Below are 18,325 nucleotides of genomic sequence, written 5' to 3' on the forward strand. Positions count from 1 at the left end.
GGGTAATTTTCTTGTGCATTTTGTTTTTTATTTTGTTGGTAAAATATTACAGTTGACATTTAAGGTTAACATGACTTATTAAAAAGAAAAAGTTTCCAAAATGGAACTATCTTTTTTAGTTTAAAATTCATATGTATATTAGATTCAGCTTGGGGATTTCTGTCCTGGTGCATTGTATTGCTGAAATATATGCATAAACATATTTTCCTTCCTCAAGCATGTATCAGAGCAATTGTTAAATCTAACTCAATCAGGTATTTTACAAGGTTTTTTTTAGGGGACCAGTTTTGGAAGGAGAGTGTGTATGGGGGGAAGGTGGGAGCTAAAGGACCATTCCAGAGTGAGCGAGATGGACCCATTAACAAAACAAAAATTCCCTTTTTAAAATTCCTTTGAAGTGAACACATGTACATACTACATTATTTTAAGGGGAAAGCATTTAAATAGAATAAAGGATGAGATGTTGTTGTTATGGTGAAGGGTTGAAGAGGGTATGGATGGGACAGCTGGCAGCCATTTGTAATGAGGGATGCTGGGACAGAACATCCGCAGCCTCAGCTAACCAAGCCAATTGGGATCTTCTTCTCTAAATCACTGTTTTTCTTTTACCTGATGGTTTCAATCCTGTCCTCAAAACTCACCAATATGGTAAGCATAAAAGGACGGACAGATGTTTGGGAGATGCTACGGCCAAACAAACAGCACTTTAAGCAATTTGAACATTTTGAAGAGGAAAAATCTGTCTGTAAGGTTTTCATCTTAGTTGATTAGTCTGGTGCGTGTAGACATCCAGGATGGACAGGAACTCTGAAGTACCATTGATGGTGAGCAGCGAAGAACAAGTCCTCACCTCATCTGAAATCTGCAAGCAATTAAACAGTAGCGGCCATTGGGAGGTCCACGTGTCTGCCAGTGTCCGTTAAGTTGCTTGTGCTTGTATATGTATCTATTGTTAATAAACAAGTCTGTACACTGGCCCTTGCACTTACATTCTGACTCCAGACAATTTACAAACTAGCCTGAGTGTCTAAGAGTAGTACAAACTAGTCTGTCAATATCCCGGCTGTCCGTGGCTTGGACTGCGGCCAAACACTTGAGACTCCGCAGATGGGTTTATAGTACAGGTGAAACTCTGGGGTAGAACAGGTGCCACATGATTGGTCATGGCCAGGCTCCAAGTTTTACCTCACCAGTGATAACTTACCTGTGTTGAGGTGATATACTGGACAGATTTAATACCTAGATCAGAGCAACAAATAGGTTCCCAGATTATAATAACGAGTAACAGTTTTGAATAATCACATGTTATTGAATGAATACCTGCTGATACGTACTCCTATTTTGTGTGGGGCTGAAGTGTGAACAAGCTTGCAATTATTAATCTTTGAATTAGGTTTAGTTCATAAAAATTTTGTGAATTCACATTTCATTTCACATCTTCAGTCTAGCAATAAAAGTTTTTGATCATACAGTGTATATACATTTTTGGTTAAAGTTCAGAAACTATTTCAGTGTATTGTTTTATGTATTAATGTTTTATGATTGCTAAAGCATGATAGATCAAAGGGACTTGTCAGGATACATGCTGTGTTTTAAATCGTCAGTATTCCTATAATGAACAGTTAGGATTATTTCGTTGAATACATGGATCTTTCCTATGTTTTTTGACCAACCAAGTGGTGACAGTTTGTACAGTGTGGGAAGCAGCACATTGCAAAGGATAACTGCTGCATGTTTGCACATCAGCATAAAACTACAGTAGGAACAGATCTGCCATCTGGTCAGGGGAGCGGCTGTGGCATGTGCCTCAGCTGTGCGCATGCCAATTACTCCATTCCGGGTGTTTGTCAAGGCTCATTGAGCGCGCCGCTGTGACAGTTTTTATAAGCCTCTGTCTAAACCTAGACCACAGCCAGGCAGCAGAGTTTGTTAGAACCCCTCATTCATCAGCAAATGTCCCCTCACCATTGTCACAAGCAATCTCAAAAAAGCTCTTGTTGCAGCTCATTGGGGTAGAAAAACATTGGCTTCAGCCCTGAATCTTGTCACACTCCTCTGAGTTAAAGAGAAAAATGAAATTACTGTATGTTGACACACTGTTACATATAACATTACCCTGTGGTGTGATGGCTCTAAATCAAACGCCTGTAGCAATGGCCGTTATAATTGAACTTGTGGGCAATTTTAACCTTTTGACCTTTAATCTAATGGAGGAAAAAGTCATCTTGTTCTGTTGATAATATGGGCCATAATAACTGAAATATTCTCTACATCCAGCAGTAGTATTTGGAGTGATTGTGTTTGCTTTTATACATATACATGAAAGGTAGGGCCTGAGGAGAATGTGCATTAATGGCATAAAAACAATTTTTGCTTGTTTTCAAGAGCATATTTTCTGAAGGTTTTTCACGTTCTTTTGAGTATCTGAAGATCCAGTGTTAAAAACTTAATAGAGTTACCCACTATTAGTTCATTAGAGCTGATTTTGCAGAAACCATCACTTAGCAAAATATTCCACAGACAAATTGTTGTGAAGAAATTGATGTGACATTAATGTGTTTTGTTCTGTTTTAAATGTTTTCTATCACACAGCAAAAATTCTGAAAAAAGGATGATTATGAAAATAACTTTGGTGACCGTTTATCCTGGCCAATCAAGTGGCAGTGACTTTTTCTTGTCATTTGTGTCCAGTTTAACATAATTCTTTCAAATTGTTTCATGTAAATAAAATACTTCAGTGCTATTACGAAGTTTAGCATGAATCACATTAATTATTTATTATGTCATGTCAGGAGATGTGATTGAGACTGTTATTTTCGTTTCTCTGATTCAAGATTGGAAATTTTCTTCATTTTTCAGAAAATGACAGCCTGATTGGAACTGTCACAAAGTCTGCCATCATTTTACCAAGTGAAGAGTGGCAGACAATTGGTCCTGTTGGGCAAGGTACCAGCCTGGTGTTCAGGATACGAGTGGTTTGTGACAACCATTATTATAACACTACGTGTACCCAGTTTTGTCGTCCGCGTAATGACCCTATTGGTCACTACAGCTGTAATTCCATGGGAGAAAAAGTCTGCATGAAGGGTTATATTGGCGAGCATTGTGAAAGAGGTGAGATATATGGCCTTTTGTTACCATAGATGCTGATCATCATCATCATCATCATTAGCATTATTATTATTATTATTATTACCTCATTGATTGTGAAAAGATTGAGTGTAAATAAAATGATCAAACTTTTGGTTGTGGCATTACATTCAAAATAGGGAAATATATAATGTGTTCTGCAATTAAGAATGGAAGCAACCTAGGCAAACCTATCCAGACAATTCATATTTTAGTGTAATATTACATATTTTTTTCATAATTCATGTAAATCTGTTAGTCAAGAAATCTGATGAGAATTCTTCATGCGCAGTCAGTCATTCATAACAAGTTCAAGGGTCAAAGAGCATACAAATGTGTAGTTTAGCTCCACACAGTGCATGGTACGCTGACATACTACAATCTAACGAGACCTTGCCATCTCAGGTTTGTGATATACTTGTAGACATGTACGTTGTGAATACCTGTACACACCTGAGTCTGACCAGCTCTTACCTGAAGATGATACATACATATATATGTACAAGATAAAAAATCTCCAGAAAGAAAAAGGTTGTAAGATATGGTGATTAGACACCTGTCATTGAGGTGTTAACGAGGTAATCTCAGGTAAAATGTGAACAGACTTGACGTGTGTCATATTCACAGTGAGTGGACATGCCTTGCTTCTGATTGATATCTCTCATCACTGATCGTGGGAAAGATCACAAAGTACAAGTACCTGAATCCTTACATTATCTTTACTATTGACCTCTGAACTACGCACAGTACAGTCTTAATCTTTACTCTCCTTACTTTGTCTGCACTTGTATAAATCTATGAATCAGCTGGTGTACAGACCCGTAAATCAGTACTGTTACTTTACCAAATGTTCTCACTTTTTTTGACAAAGATGATAATTTTGAATACTGCTTTTTGAATTAATGCTTTATTTAGTTTGTCCATCAGTACAATGATGAACATTTACCACATGTTTAACTGTGCCAGGCAGCTCTGTAGTCTGTAAAGCTGTCTGTCTGTCTGTCTGTTTGTTGGTTGCATATTTCACATCTTATCCTTTAAATTGGACCTTTCGATCAATAGGTGCCAAAGTGCAAAGACGACTTTTTTGCAGATGTCGCAGCTGTTGGGAATTTACACTTGTTAGAACTTTCACAATACTTTTAAATCTTGTCCACTCCGTCTGAAGACAGTCTGAGAAAAAATGGCTGACACAGTACTTAATGCATTACCAATGCAGGCAGTTGAGTTCTAGGATGGTTATGTGTGGTATTGTAAATCAGACATGTTAGGGCACTGAGTCAGTTCATATAGGTAAATGTTAAATGTAAACTCTTCACGTTGAAGGTCATGTGTGACATGGAGTATAACAGTGTATGTCTAATGTACATGTATATCTGCTAATTTAGTTGCCTGTTGTTGTTGCAGCAAGTTGTAAACCTGGTTGTCATGAGACCCATGGATCCTGTAACAAGCCAGGAGAATGCAGGTCAGTGCAATGGTGTGCAGTGGCAGAGAAGTGCTGCTGATGGAAGGAAGTATACACTTTCTGGTCACTGCTGGGCGAAGGATGGCCAACTTAGGGGTTAAATTTGGCTGACAGAGTAAAGTTTGATGTCGGTGTGAAAGTTGGTTGCTGAGGTGAAAGTTGGCTGATGAGGTGAATGTTGACTAATCGTTAACTTATTTATTTCACTTGTATTTTACACTGTACTCAAGAATATTTCACTTATACAACGGCGGCCAGCATTATGGTGGGAGTGGCTGATAAGATGAAAGTTTGCTGCTGAGGTGAAAGTTGGCTACCCAGGGGAAAGTTGACTGATGATGTGAATGTTGGCTTATGAGATGAAAGTTGGCTGCTGAGATGAAAGTTGGCTGTTGAGGTGAAAGTTGGCTGATGGGTGAATGTTGGCTTATGAGATGAAAGTTGGCTTATGAGACGAAAGTTGGTATGAACAGAGCTCAGGTTTGTTCTGATTTGACTGTGTGGGTATGAACAGAGCTCAGGTATGTTCTGATTTGGCTTTGTGAGTATGAACAGAGCTCAGGTATGTTCTGATTTGACAGTGTGGGTATGAACAGAGCTCAGGTATGTTCTGATTTGGCTCTGTGAGTATGAACAGAGCTCAGGTATGTTCTGATTTGAGAGTGTGGGTATGAACAGAGCTCAGGTATGTTCTGATTTGGCAATATGGGCATGTTTAGTTAAGTTAGCAGATACCTGTACTGTAAATACATTATACATAATTATTGGCTCACCTGTGCCATACTTGAATACGTTTTGGTCTGTTTCATCGGGGAATTAAGGAGAATGATGTAAACTTGAAAATTAAATAAAAACGTGACTTGATAGGGATCACATACCACATGGGCACTATTAAATTCCACCTGCAAAATTAGGTCATGTCAGTAGGTGCATTGATAGAATACCAGACTTGTCATTATTTGTGTTCACACAACAGGCAAGCATCCAGTTATATGGTCTCTTGACATTTCCCATTATATAATGTTTGTAAACATCTCCATTGTTAATCTTGTACTTGTTGCTTAACGTGAGCTTGTGTGGTAGTTGCCCTTTTCTGCTACAACAACCTTACCTTCTTTGTAAAGGAAAACCAGTGTTGATGCTTATGTTAGAGGTGAGGTTGGAGGTGAAAGGTCAAGTTTCTTAATGGGGCTCATTAGCAGACCTCCGGTAAAAGACACCGCAGAATTGGTTTAATTTTGGGGGGGTAAATAAGTGGATTGGATGATTAAATTTCATGGATATATACGTTTAGTGTGTATATGCATGTATTCCTTTTGCTGTATTGAAACTTAGTGGCTTTACCCATGTATCACACAAAGCATTACAATAGGTCTTGACTGGCAATGGTCAGATTAAATTTGGCTGTCAAACAGTGACAACACACCTTAAGCCTGGTACCAGGGGGAATATAACCACTAAGCACCTGATTCCCACACTCCCTGAGGAGACCCGTGTAACACAAGCTCATAACCTATGTTCACATGTCAGGATTGACAGGAAGACAAACACAGGACCAATTGTCAATTGTGTGCCGAACCTTACCTATCCTAGTGGATTATCTGTTGTCTAGGGACAATTACCAGGGAAACTACCGCGGTTCATGTACTCTTCATATTGTTCGCTTAATTGCTGTGAGGAGCCTCTGTGGCCGAGTGGGGTTAGCACGCCAACAAGAGTTCAAGTCCAACTCATGCTGGCTTCCTCTCCAGCTGTAAGTGAGAAGATCTGGAAGCAACCAGCAGATGGCCGTGGGTTTCCTCCGAGCTCTGCCCACTTTCCTCCCATCATAATGCTCATCATAGTGAAATATTCTTGAGTACAGTGTAAAACACCAATAAATTAAATAAATAAATAATTACTGTTACTTCAGAAATTCTCAAACTTTATATTGTAGACACTGCATGGATTGCTATTGCAGATAATCAGTGTAAAAATAGTGCTGATGTAAGGACTGAAGTACCCAGCAGGTAGCCACTGCCCCATGGGGGAGGGGGGGGGGGGGACAAATTAAGATTTCATCGATATGCATTAATATAAATCATATTTCAGATATTCAGTTATCGATAATTTTATTGTCAACATCACTAAATCAGTTATCACTATTGATAAATCATTTATCGATATTTGATTTTGATAAACATTTCGAGGAACAAATGCCTTCCATTCATTTATAATATACCGTAAAATTATAATAGCCTTATCACGACTCTGTGATGTAATGTACTTTGTACCAAAGTCACTTCATGACGGGGAAGAAAGCAGCTGTGTTACGACTATACCTCACTTCTGTAAGAATCACTTGAGTAATCCATCAGTCCAAACCATACTGAGGTGTATGTCTGTCTGTTTGCAGGTGTTCGTTTGGCTGGACAGGACCGCTGTGCGATCAGTGTATTAAGCACCCAGGATGTGCCCATGGCAGGTGTATGGGTTCTCCATGGACCTGTTACTGTGAACTCAACTGGGGAGGGATCCTTTGTGATAAAGGTATGAATCACTCCATCACACAAACAGTCAATACACCTTTAACTGGAAATAGTATTGTTATATTTGGGCTCAGCGTTTAAGCATTTGTTACTAGTACACGTGTGTGCCTTTATTACTAGTACACGTGTGTGCCTTTATTACTAGTACACGTGTGTGCCTTTATTACTAGTATATGTGTGTGCCTTTATTACTAGTATATGTGTGTGCATTTCCATCTTTCTGCCTAAGGATGATGAAAGATGCTATTATTGCAAATTACCAATTTGGTAAAAATTTAAAATAGAACAATCAGTACTTCTTCTTCATCATATCTGCCATTATGATGCTAAATGCCTAAGTTCAAGGGTCACCGTCATAATACTTTCTTAACATGCACATTTGGTAACATGTTCCTTTTGGTGTAAAGTACACCAGCTAGAAATGTTTTCCACATTTATAGTTATACTGCAATGTAGTTTCACAAGAAACTTCCACCGTCAAATAAATAACATCAAAGCATTTCAAACATAGGAGGAATTTTGATGCAGTTGTCCATTCACCTGTCTGGACAGGGAAGTCAGCCTCCGTGTAATTCTGTGTGGCATGTTAATGGCTGGCAGGACATTTTTTTTATTTGGTGCTCTTATAATGCTATAATGAATTTACTCCAGGGTGCTGAGCTTGGAATGGTTTATGTTGGATGATATCTCTCAACATTTCTGCTTTGAAAAACATCCGCCAATCTTATCTGTTGTCTAGAGACAGCTCCTTCATGTGGGATAGTGTTCTAGTTTTATTAAGCCATCATCTGTTTAGAGTTAAATGTCTCAAGGACATCATCACTCAGATGCGCTCATCACGCAGGTTCATCAGACCTCAGGGGAGATAACCCTCATGTAAACAGTGTGATTGAAATGAAACTAAGTGATGCATCATCAACATTTCTTTCTGCACATTACCTGAGTTTATTTTCTGCTGTAACCAGTTTTAATCTGGAGGTTCTTTTCTTTCAAACTTGGGTCACGGAGAGCATACTTATACAGGAGGATTGATCCAGGGGAGACTACTCTGGGAATGGATCATAATGAAAACTTGTTTTGGTTTTTCACACTGAATGGTTTTTATTTCATTTTTTTTCAGTAACAACATTGAGGAATCCTTATTATTCAGCCGTAATTTCCAACTTTTCTCTATGATGTGGAATGGTTTGTTTTTCTCCTCAGATTTGAACTACTGCCGTCACACCCCTTGTGCCAATAATGGGATCTGCCAAAATATAGCCCCCAATAAGTATGCTTGTTCCTGCCCACCTGGATACTCTGGTCCAAATTGTGAAATAGGTAAGAAATGATGCATTACAGAGAATGTAAGGTGAAATCAGAAATTTTAAATTCAAAGAAACACTGGACTCTTTTCTCAGTTTTAACTGAGGTTCTGTTGTGGTACATGTGTAAGATATCGTTCGATATTTCATTAACTGATTAGGCAAAATGGAAATTAATGCTGCTGCATTTGTGATGTAGAATGATGGTAACAGTTCCACACTTTTTTTGTAAATTTTGATTTCATTTCTGAACTTGAGCTTTTTTAGCCTCCTTCCATTTTACAATAGGCTCACTTGAAATCATCACATTTTGTAAAGCAGAATTCTTGGGAAAATGAAAGGAAGACATTTTGTAAAACAGAAGTGTAGAGAAGTTCAAATATGGTTTTGTTTGTTTGTTTTCCAGCAAAACATGCGTGTTCGGGTACAAGTAATCCATGTCATAATGAGGGCACGTGTATTGAGGTCAGCGGGGACTTTGTTTGTCATTGTAAGCCTGGCTGGACTGGTCGCACCTGTAGTGACAGTAAGTGATCCCCAGTACCATTCTCCCACCCTCACAGATACATTAGGACGTCAGCTGTTGTTGATTTTAATGATATTGTCATTGATATGACCTTACATGATTACCTCCCTTTCCTTTGACAGGAGAACCTGGCCTTTGAAGCCAACATATTGTTTTTTGATGAAATAGGAACAAGTGATATCTTATGGAGGTGTTTACAGTTTGTCAGTACCCCCAGAATGTACTTAGTACAGGTCACCAGATTGCTTTGTTGATGGTAGTATAAAAGGCTATCTTTTGACTTCAATAGAAGTGATAGCAAGCATTGGTTTTCCTGTGGGTTGTTTATAGGGTATAATTATTGTGGGTCTTGATTACCAGCATAGTTTTTTCTTGTCGTTTGAGTGAAAGACTTGATTAAAGCTTTGGTTTACCTATGCCCTTGCTCTTAAATTATAAATGAGTGTGAGCCTTGATTACAAACTTTGGTTTACCTATGCCCTTGCCCTTAAGGTGTAAACGAGTGTGAGTCTTGATTACAAACTGTGGTTAACCTATGCCCTTGCCCTTAAGGTGTAAACGAGTGTGAGTCTTGATTACAAACTTTGGTTTACCTATGCCCTTGCCCTTAAGGTGTAAACGAGTGTGAGCCTTGATTACAAACTGTGGTTTACCTATGCCCTTGCCCTTAAGGTGTAAACGAGTGTGAGCCTTGATTACAAACTGTGGTTTACCTATGCCCTTGCCCTTAAGGTGTAAACGAATGTGAGTCTTGATTAAAACTTTGGTTTACCTATGCCCTTGCCCTTAAGGTGTAAATGAGTGTGAGCCTTGATTGCAAACTTTGGTTTACCTATGCCCTTGCCCTTAAGGTGTAAACGAGTGTGAGCCTTGATTACAAACTTTGGTTTACCTACGCCCTTGCCCTTAAGGTGTAAACGAGTGTGAGTCTTGATTACAAACTTTGGTTTACCTATGCCCATGCCCTTAAGGTGTAAACGAGTGTGAGCCTTGATTACAAACTTTGGTTTATCTATGCCCTTGCTTTTAAGGCATAAATGGGTGTGTCTTGATTACAAACTTTGATTTACCTGTCACATTACTCATCAGGTATAAACGAGTGTGAGTCAAACCCATGTCAGCATGGTGGGAGTTGTCTGGACAAGGTTAACGGCTACACATGTCAGTGTACACCTGGATGGCAGGGACCCCACTGTCAGCTGGATGCAGATGAGTGTCATGGAAGCCCCTGCGTCAATGCCTATGCGTGTCAGAATCTGGTTGGAGGTTACCTCTGTAAATGTCAGGCAGGCTGGACTGGCAAGCTTTGTGATATTAGTAAGTCTTACATCTAACAAGGGGAAAAATCGCGTGGTTTTGATTTTCCTTTCTTTGATATCACAGTGTGTTGTATCCTGTTTTACATATACTCCGAGTTCAAGTTTAGATTTATCAAATTTCAGTTTTGGGAGGATTAAAGTCTGCAACTTGTGGTTTGTACAGCGTTTCAGATCATCCATTAAGTGCTTATACGTTTATGTGTTCAGAATAGATACTATGTTCATTTGACAAACTTTGTAGTTATTCAAGAAAAAGTAATGATTAGATCTCTAAAAACAGTTTACTTGTTTTTCCAGACGTAAATGACTGTTCAGGACAGTGTCAACATGGCTCAACCTGTGTGGTACGTGACTTCACATATAATGTCCACTCTTTCTCATCAGTCTGGTGTAAAACCAGCCATAGATGCCAGTTTCACAGACACTATTTCTCATGACTTCAAACAGGGATGTTTAGTCACATAAATTGCCAAAATGTATGAATTAAATAAATAAAATGTGTACATTTCATATGGAGAACTGATGCTTTTCATATAGCACATTTAATGGTTAAAAAGTCTCCACATCTTTTGGTCGAATTTAAATATTTTGGCATGTTATGTATATATGTGTACATGTATATATATATATGTGTGTATTTATATTTCTGATGTCATTCATTGTTGGTAATCAGGACCTGGTCAGTGGTTACATGTGTGCCTGCCTGCCGGGTTACACAGGCAAGGACTGTGAGACCAACATCGACGAGTGCAGTAGCAACCCGTGTCAAAATGGCGGCCAGTGCCATGACATAGTCGCCGGTTACCAGTGTATTTGTCACTATGGTTACACAGGACAGAACTGTGAGATCGACGTGGACCGATGTAATCCTAACCCCTGTATGATGGGGTCTACTTGTTTCAACCTGCCAGGGGACTACTTCTGTCACTGCAGGAAGGGGTATGCGGGGAAGAATTGCTCCCAGAGCAAGCCACTTTGTCAGACTGAGACATGCCAAGGTAACAAGTGCCTCAGATGTGTCTACAGATGTTCAGTTCTAAGTGATATTAGCATTTTTGTGTGAATCAAATCATTTTGAAGAGCAGGTGTTCAGTATCCAAAGAGAAATACATGAACATATGTGGCATGTATTCACTTCATAATGTTTCAGTCTGCTTGTTCAGAATTGTCTCCCCTTGACATAAGCAAACAGGCCTGAGACAGTACAATGTTATGGTGAATGTGCGAGTAAATTAAGATTGAATAGTGGACAAGACTCAGATTTCCAATTCAAGCTGATATACACAGAGGACTTTATGTTTAACAGATTTAGATGAGAACATTTTTGAACAGATTTCAAATTCAAGTGATAAACACAGACAGGAATTCTGCCAAGAAATAAATTTTCAGTCTGTTGGAGGCAGAGGGTTGGTGGTAGAGGGGTGGGCAGAGAGCAAGAGGGTGGTGTACCCCCTCCAATTTTGAGTCTTTTGATAAGGTGTAATTAACGAAATCTGTAGTAAAATTCCTGTGTTGTATCAGAGCCTGCAGATGAGCAAGCCGGTGCAACGAAAATATGTCCCAAAACTTAGGTAAATTCAGGTGAATTACATTTGCTGGTAGCTTTGCGGTCTTGCGGACAGTTTTTATCTCACTCCATGGCGAATATGAGGGGCAATTCCCAGCCAAGAAATGGCTGTGAACTTTTAAAATTGGGTAAGATCTATTTCTCAGCTGAGAAGCTATCCATAGCAAAATATGTATATGGGAACAGAGCCTCGTGCTGACTTATTTGGTGGAACAAAAATATGATAAAACACTTACGGCAAAAGTCTAAAGAGGTACATTCGCCGACAGCTTTGTTGTCCTCTGGACAATTTTATCTCATTCTGTGGCAGATACGAGTGGTAATTCCACACTATATCTCGCTTTTTTCGCATGTGGCGTGCGCATCTGTGGTTAACGTTTTGGTGGTGAAAAAAAAAACTGGCAGTCACAGCATCAATATCTTTTCATTTAAAAAGCATCTGGCACTTCATACTTCTACTTCACTCTACAATAAGCTTTCAAACCAACATCATTCCCCATTTTTGCGTACTGAACTGTTCTGCAGACTGGAATACTTAAATGACCTTGTGATATATTTTTACATGATGTCAGATTCTCAATACTAGATGTCATTGTGATTGACGTATCTACTTAGGTCAGTCAGATAGACGGCATCACGTAGTGAGTAGCTCATAACAGACCCTATTTTGGCGTTCGACTAAGATTATCTGAGGAAATATCAGATAAAGGTCAGTGTCTACGGTTGAGAAAGGTGCATAATGTCTTAGCTTGCAAACAGACCATGTGTTAAGTTGATTTGGATATTACGTATTGCGTATTGAGAGAGCTTTGCCGATAGGGTAGCTGAATACAAATATAATATCATAATCAGGTGCACACATCGTTAGGGCTAAGGATGGCAGTGGTCTCCGTCTGTGAGTAAATATAAGACATTCTTAGATAGGATTTTCGGGCTACGCAATTGCAGGAACCTCACTGACATTTTACACATGGAGCGATTGTTTTCGTGGTACACATGCGCACCCGTTATTGACCTTTCTGACCTCTCAGGGTACATCATCTCGCACATTTGGTGCTTTAACTATTTATTACCTTCAACATATTTTTTAAAGGATTCAAATATTCCGCTGGTGATTGAAAAAACCTTTTTTTCATTTCACTTTTTTATGTGCCTGAGGGGGAATTTTTGGTAGCTTTTCCAGGGGAATGGGTCTGTTTACTGGACGCAAAACGCAGAAACAGAGGACTTTAAATTTTGACATATTTCCAATTCACTTTTTATGTATAACAGATATAGACAGCTGTCTGACCTTTGTTGGGGCCAATGAGACAGATGGTCGGTTTGTTTCTTCTAAAGTGTGCGGTCAACACGGTACCTGTATAAGTGAACCTGGGAGTCGGTACCACTGTAGCTGTGATGCTGGGTACACAGGCAGCCATTGTCACGATAGTAAGTCAGTCGGGTCATGGTCTCTCTCTACTCCAGTATGCAGCATTAGTGTAGCTCTGTTTTATCAAAGATAAATATAAATGCCTAACATGACTATGTCTCTTTAGAACCCGTTGTAAAGTGAAATTATCAAGTTGCATTAATTGTTTCTCTAGGAAGTGTTTCAGGATGGTCTACAATGCAAGTAATTGTAAAAAAACCTGTATAAAAAAAGGAAATACTTGTTCATTTATGATGTTTTGATATTTGTCCTTTGAGTTATTAACTCTTTAAACAGTCTTGATGACAGTTTTATCTACATGTAATTCTGAAATAATTAAAACAAGTTGTTAAACTGGACAGAAGATATAGATTTATACTGCCCATGAATAAAGCTGATGTCTTCATAACCATGTCTGTGTGCCTTGTAGATATCAATGACTGTGCAAGTGAGCCGTGTCACAACCAGGGGACCTGTATAGATAAGGTGTCCTCGTTCCAGTGTCTCTGTACAGAGGGCTGGGAAGGGCCTGTCTGTAACATCAGTAAGTTATCTATGTCAATGTTCTAGCAGTACTATTGAGTAAATTGCAGATTTAAGACTTTGCAAAAAATTAAATACAAGTTTATACTGATGTTTGTTTTTGTTTTTCTTCTGTCTTAATTTCTTTATCCAAAGGACCAAACCCTGTTCATTTTCCAAAGAAATTATATTCTCAGGCACTTGGCTTTTGTACTAAAACTCTAGTTCTAAATCTAGAAATAATGTTTTACGATAATGTTTTCAAAAATGCTGAAGAGATGACATGTGATGTTTTTCTTCAGATCATGATGACTGTATTACCAAGCCCTGTAGGAATGGAGGCGTGTGTACAGACCTGGTAGGAGATTTCAGATGCCAGTGTAAAGATGATTGGAAAGGAAAAACATGTAGTCTGAGTGAGTACACATCTCCCTCAGATTTTTACCATGAAAATTATCATACACGTAGTTACAGTACTACCACTTACATAGTTTTGTCACAGAAATGCAGTGTTTTAACAGTATTGATATAATGCAGTTCAGTCACAGTCTTGATACTGATGCAATTCAGTCACAGTCTTGATACTGATGCAGTTCAGTCACAGTCTTGATTCTGATGCAGTTCAGTCACAGTCTTGATACTGATGCAGTTCAGTCACAGTCTTGATACTGATGCAGTTCAGTCACAGCCTTGATACTGATGCAATTCAGTCACAGTCTTGATACTGATGCAGTTCAGTCACAGCCTTGATACTGATGCAGTTTCACAGCCTTGATACTGATGCAGTTCAGTCACAGTCTTGATACTGATGCAGTTCAGTCACAGTCTTGATACTGATGCAGTTCAGTCACAGCCTTGATACTGATGCAATTCAGTCACAGTCTTGATACTGATGCAGTTCAGTCACAGCCTTGATACTGATGCAGTTCAGTCACAGTCTTGATACTGATGCAATTTCACAGTCTTGATACTGATGCAGTTCAGTCACAGTCTTGATACTGATGCAATTTCACAGTCTTGATACTGATGCAGTTCAGTCACAGTCTTGATACTGATGCAGTTTCACAGTCTTGATACTGATGCAGTTCAGTCACAGTCTTGATACTGATGCAGTTTCACAGTCTTGATACTGATGCAGTTTCACAGTCTTGATACTGATGCAGTTCAGTCACAGCCTTGATACTGATGCAGTTTCACAGTCTTGATACTGATGCAGTTCAGTCACAGTCTTGATACTGATGCAGTTTCACAGTCTTGATACTGATGCAGTTCAGTCACAGTCTTGATACTGATGCAGTTCAGTCACTGTATTTTGCTAGTAATATAGTACTGTCAGAGTATTTATTCTGATAAAACAAGTTTGTAACAGTCCTGCTGATGCAGCTGTATCTGACTTTTGGGTCTGGTAAACTGATACATTTCTGCCAACATAGTTTAATGGGGACTGGAGTACTTTTATAGTTACAAAGTTACAAAGTTAGCCAGGACATTTTCTCTCTGTACGGCCAGCTGACTTGTACATTGTACATAAAATTGTGAGTGTAACTTTCACCTGTGAGTGTAGCCTGTGAACCTGCAGATGGTTGTGAGTTTTCCCTGGGCTCTGCCCGTTTTCCTACCCACCATGATCCTACCTGTCATTGTATTAGTGAAATATTCTTGAATATCATTTACAATTCCAATCAAACTAGCCGGAATGAACCAGTTTGTGTCCTCCCTATTTCTTTTATTCATGCTTGTTTTTACAAAGTATGTAAATGTTTCCCCAGGGACATCTAACTGTGATGGAGGCACCTGTGCTAACAATGGTCGGTGCATGGACCAGGGGAACACCTTTATCTGTCACTGTGCTTCAGGATGGACGGGCACCACATGCCAGACACGTAAGTATCAACACAGTCAACCTTGACAAACTCTACCCAGGGTAACACATGCCAGACACTTAAGTATCAACAGGGTCAACCTTGACAAACTCTACCCAGGGTAACAAATGCCAGACACGTAAGTATCAACAGGGTCGACCTTGACAAACTCTACCCAGGGTAACACATGCCAGACACGTAAGTATCAACACGGTCAACCTTGACAAACTCTACCCAGAGTAACACATGCCAGACACGTAAGTATCAACACTGTCAACCTTGACAAACTCTACCCAGGGTAACACATGCCAGACACGTAAGTATCAACACGGTCAACCTTGACAAACTCTACCCAGGGTAACACATGCCAGACACGTAAGTATCAACAGGGTCAACCTTGACAAACTCTACCCAGGGTAACACATGCCAGACACGTAAGTACCAACACAGTCAACCTTGACAAACTCTACCCAGGGTAACACATGCCAGACACGTAAGTATCAACAGGGTCAACCTTGACAAACTCTACCCAGGGTAACACATGCCAGACACGTGAGTATCAACAGGGTCAACCTTGACAAACTCTACCCAGGGTAACACATGCCAGACACGTGAGTATCAACACGGTCAACCTTGACAAACTCTACCCAGGGTAACACATGCCAGACACGTGAGTATCAACACAGTCAACCTTGACAAACTCCACCCAGGGTAACACATGCCAGACACGTGAGTATCAACACGGTCAACCTTGACAAACTCTACCCAGGGTAACACATGCCAGACACGTAAGTATCAACACTGTCAACCTTGACAAACTCTACCCAGGGTAACACATGCCAGACACGTAAGTATCAACAGGGTCAACCTTGACAAACTCTACCCAGGGTAACACATGCCAGACACATAAGTATCAACACAGTCAACCTTGACAAACTCTACCCAGGGTAACACATGCCAGACACGTAAGTATCAACACGGTCAACCTTGACAAACTCTACCCAGGGTAACACATGCCAGACACGTAAGTATGAACACGATCAACCTTGACAAACTCTACCCAGGGTAACACATGCCAGACACGTAAGTATCAACAGGGTCGACCTTGACAAACTCTACCCAGGGTAACACATGCCAGACACGTAAGTATCAACAGGGTCGACCTTGACAAACTCTACCCAGGGTAACACATGCCAGACACGTGAGTATCAACACAGTCAACCTTGACAAACTCTACCCAGGGTAACACATGCCAGACACGTAAGTATCAACACGGTCAACCTTGACAAACTCTACCCAGGGTAACACATGCCAGACACGTAAGTATCAACAGGGTCAACCTTGACAAACTCTACCCAGGGTAACACATGCCAGACACGTACAGTACAACAAAAAAGTGACCACCATACCACACGCATTACTACCGCAGTTGGAATGCATTCCACACGAGTATCACACGCGTGTGGTTTGCTCTGAAACACAGCATATTGACCACACAACAGATCTTACGGTGCGCGTTCCCCACGCGTGTGGTATCAACCACACGCGTGTGATAGCCGTGTGGTTAGTTTTCGGCAGGACTACTGACAGGTTGTACTGTAATCCGGCAGAAGAAAAAAGGCAACATGGCGAACGACACGCAGCTTCACAAGATTTCCTACCGTGTACGGTTTCTCATCGCGTTTGTTCTTGGGCCGCTTTTCAACTGATCACCAACAAAGATTAGAGACGGACTGAAGCAGGCGGGTGTGCGACTTCTCCCATCCTTGAAGGCCATATGCCTGTTTGGCAAACGGTACAGGTAAGCTTGACCGAAGTTAAATGTTTAGGCTTTGTCACCTCCACACACACACTGACACACACAAAAAGAAGAGTTCACGTAAATGATTATGTTGTTTCCTGGGGCGTCTCATGCAGTCGGGTGTGTTTGTTCGCGGGATTGCCTCGAGATTAAGTCATAAATGTAGAAGTTGTTGGTTCACCTGTGAACGAAACTGCTATACCTCACATACATGATGTTGGTAAATGTGTCTAAAAAAAAACAACATTGGCTTAGTCAATGCGTCCACCAATGTAATTCCAGATGTAAAACTAATAAGCGTAACGATTATATAATTATGTGAAGAATAAATGGCCAAACACTTTCTGTGGTGGAAACATTCTCCATGCTAATGAAGTCTTTATACCACAGTATAATTTGCTTACCCACCTCTGCAACCAGCTGATCCGTGGAGATTTCCTATAGCATGTGGAAAATTCGAATAGCCCTGTTGAAACACCTAATGTTTAAAGCAGATAAAACTCACGATAATCGCTCAGCTTGATTCCAGTCGGCCTCCTGCTTGAATGCTTCACTAGCAGACCTACCGAGCGATGTTCAGAGCGATGGCATCTGCCGGCGCTGTCAGAGGTCGCGACCCTCGATCTCTTGGCCGAAACTGTCGATGTGTCATGACGTACATGTACATATAGTGAAGTTTTCAGGTTTTTCTTTCCAAATAATTTAGGTACATATTTATTTCAAACGCACACACAAAACGTACACGAATATTAGACGCTTGGCATGAATAACATTTGCACTGGTAAAATGGTTGCATTTTATATTCCGCACTCACTTTCAAACTATCACATTGACAACAACAACAACAAAAATATTAAATAGTCGTGTTAAACTGGTTCTCTGACAAAT

At 40.0% G+C, this 18,325-nt stretch overlaps 1 protein-coding gene across 3 annotated transcripts in view; it reads left to right on the forward strand.

The window, feature by feature from the left end:
* Nucleotides 1–18,325, forward strand: part of LOC135466740 (protein jagged-1-like) — a 100,968-nt gene that overhangs the window by 61,686 nt on the left and 20,957 nt on the right. For all 3 annotated transcript variants that reach the window (XM_064744400.1, XM_064744401.1, XM_064744402.1), the window contains 12 exons: nucleotides 2,860–3,114; nucleotides 4,537–4,597; nucleotides 6,993–7,126; nucleotides 8,329–8,445; nucleotides 8,836–8,955; nucleotides 10,045–10,272; nucleotides 10,572–10,618; nucleotides 10,948–11,272; nucleotides 13,114–13,272; nucleotides 13,683–13,796; nucleotides 14,077–14,190; nucleotides 15,544–15,657. In XM_064744400.1, coding sequence (XP_064600470.1) covers nucleotides 2,860–3,114; nucleotides 4,537–4,597; nucleotides 6,993–7,126; nucleotides 8,329–8,445; nucleotides 8,836–8,955; nucleotides 10,045–10,272; nucleotides 10,572–10,618; nucleotides 10,948–11,272; nucleotides 13,114–13,272; nucleotides 13,683–13,796; nucleotides 14,077–14,190; nucleotides 15,544–15,657 — 1,788 coding nt within the window. The remainder of the gene's footprint in view (nucleotides 1–2,859; nucleotides 3,115–4,536; nucleotides 4,598–6,992; nucleotides 7,127–8,328; nucleotides 8,446–8,835; nucleotides 8,956–10,044; nucleotides 10,273–10,571; nucleotides 10,619–10,947; nucleotides 11,273–13,113; nucleotides 13,273–13,682; nucleotides 13,797–14,076; nucleotides 14,191–15,543; nucleotides 15,658–18,325) is intronic.

The sequence above is a fragment of the Liolophura sinensis genome, chromosome 6 (genome assembly GCF_032854445.1).
Source record: "Liolophura sinensis isolate JHLJ2023 chromosome 6, CUHK_Ljap_v2, whole genome shotgun sequence".
Classification (NCBI taxonomy): domain Eukaryota; kingdom Metazoa; phylum Mollusca; class Polyplacophora; order Chitonida; family Chitonidae; genus Liolophura; species Liolophura sinensis.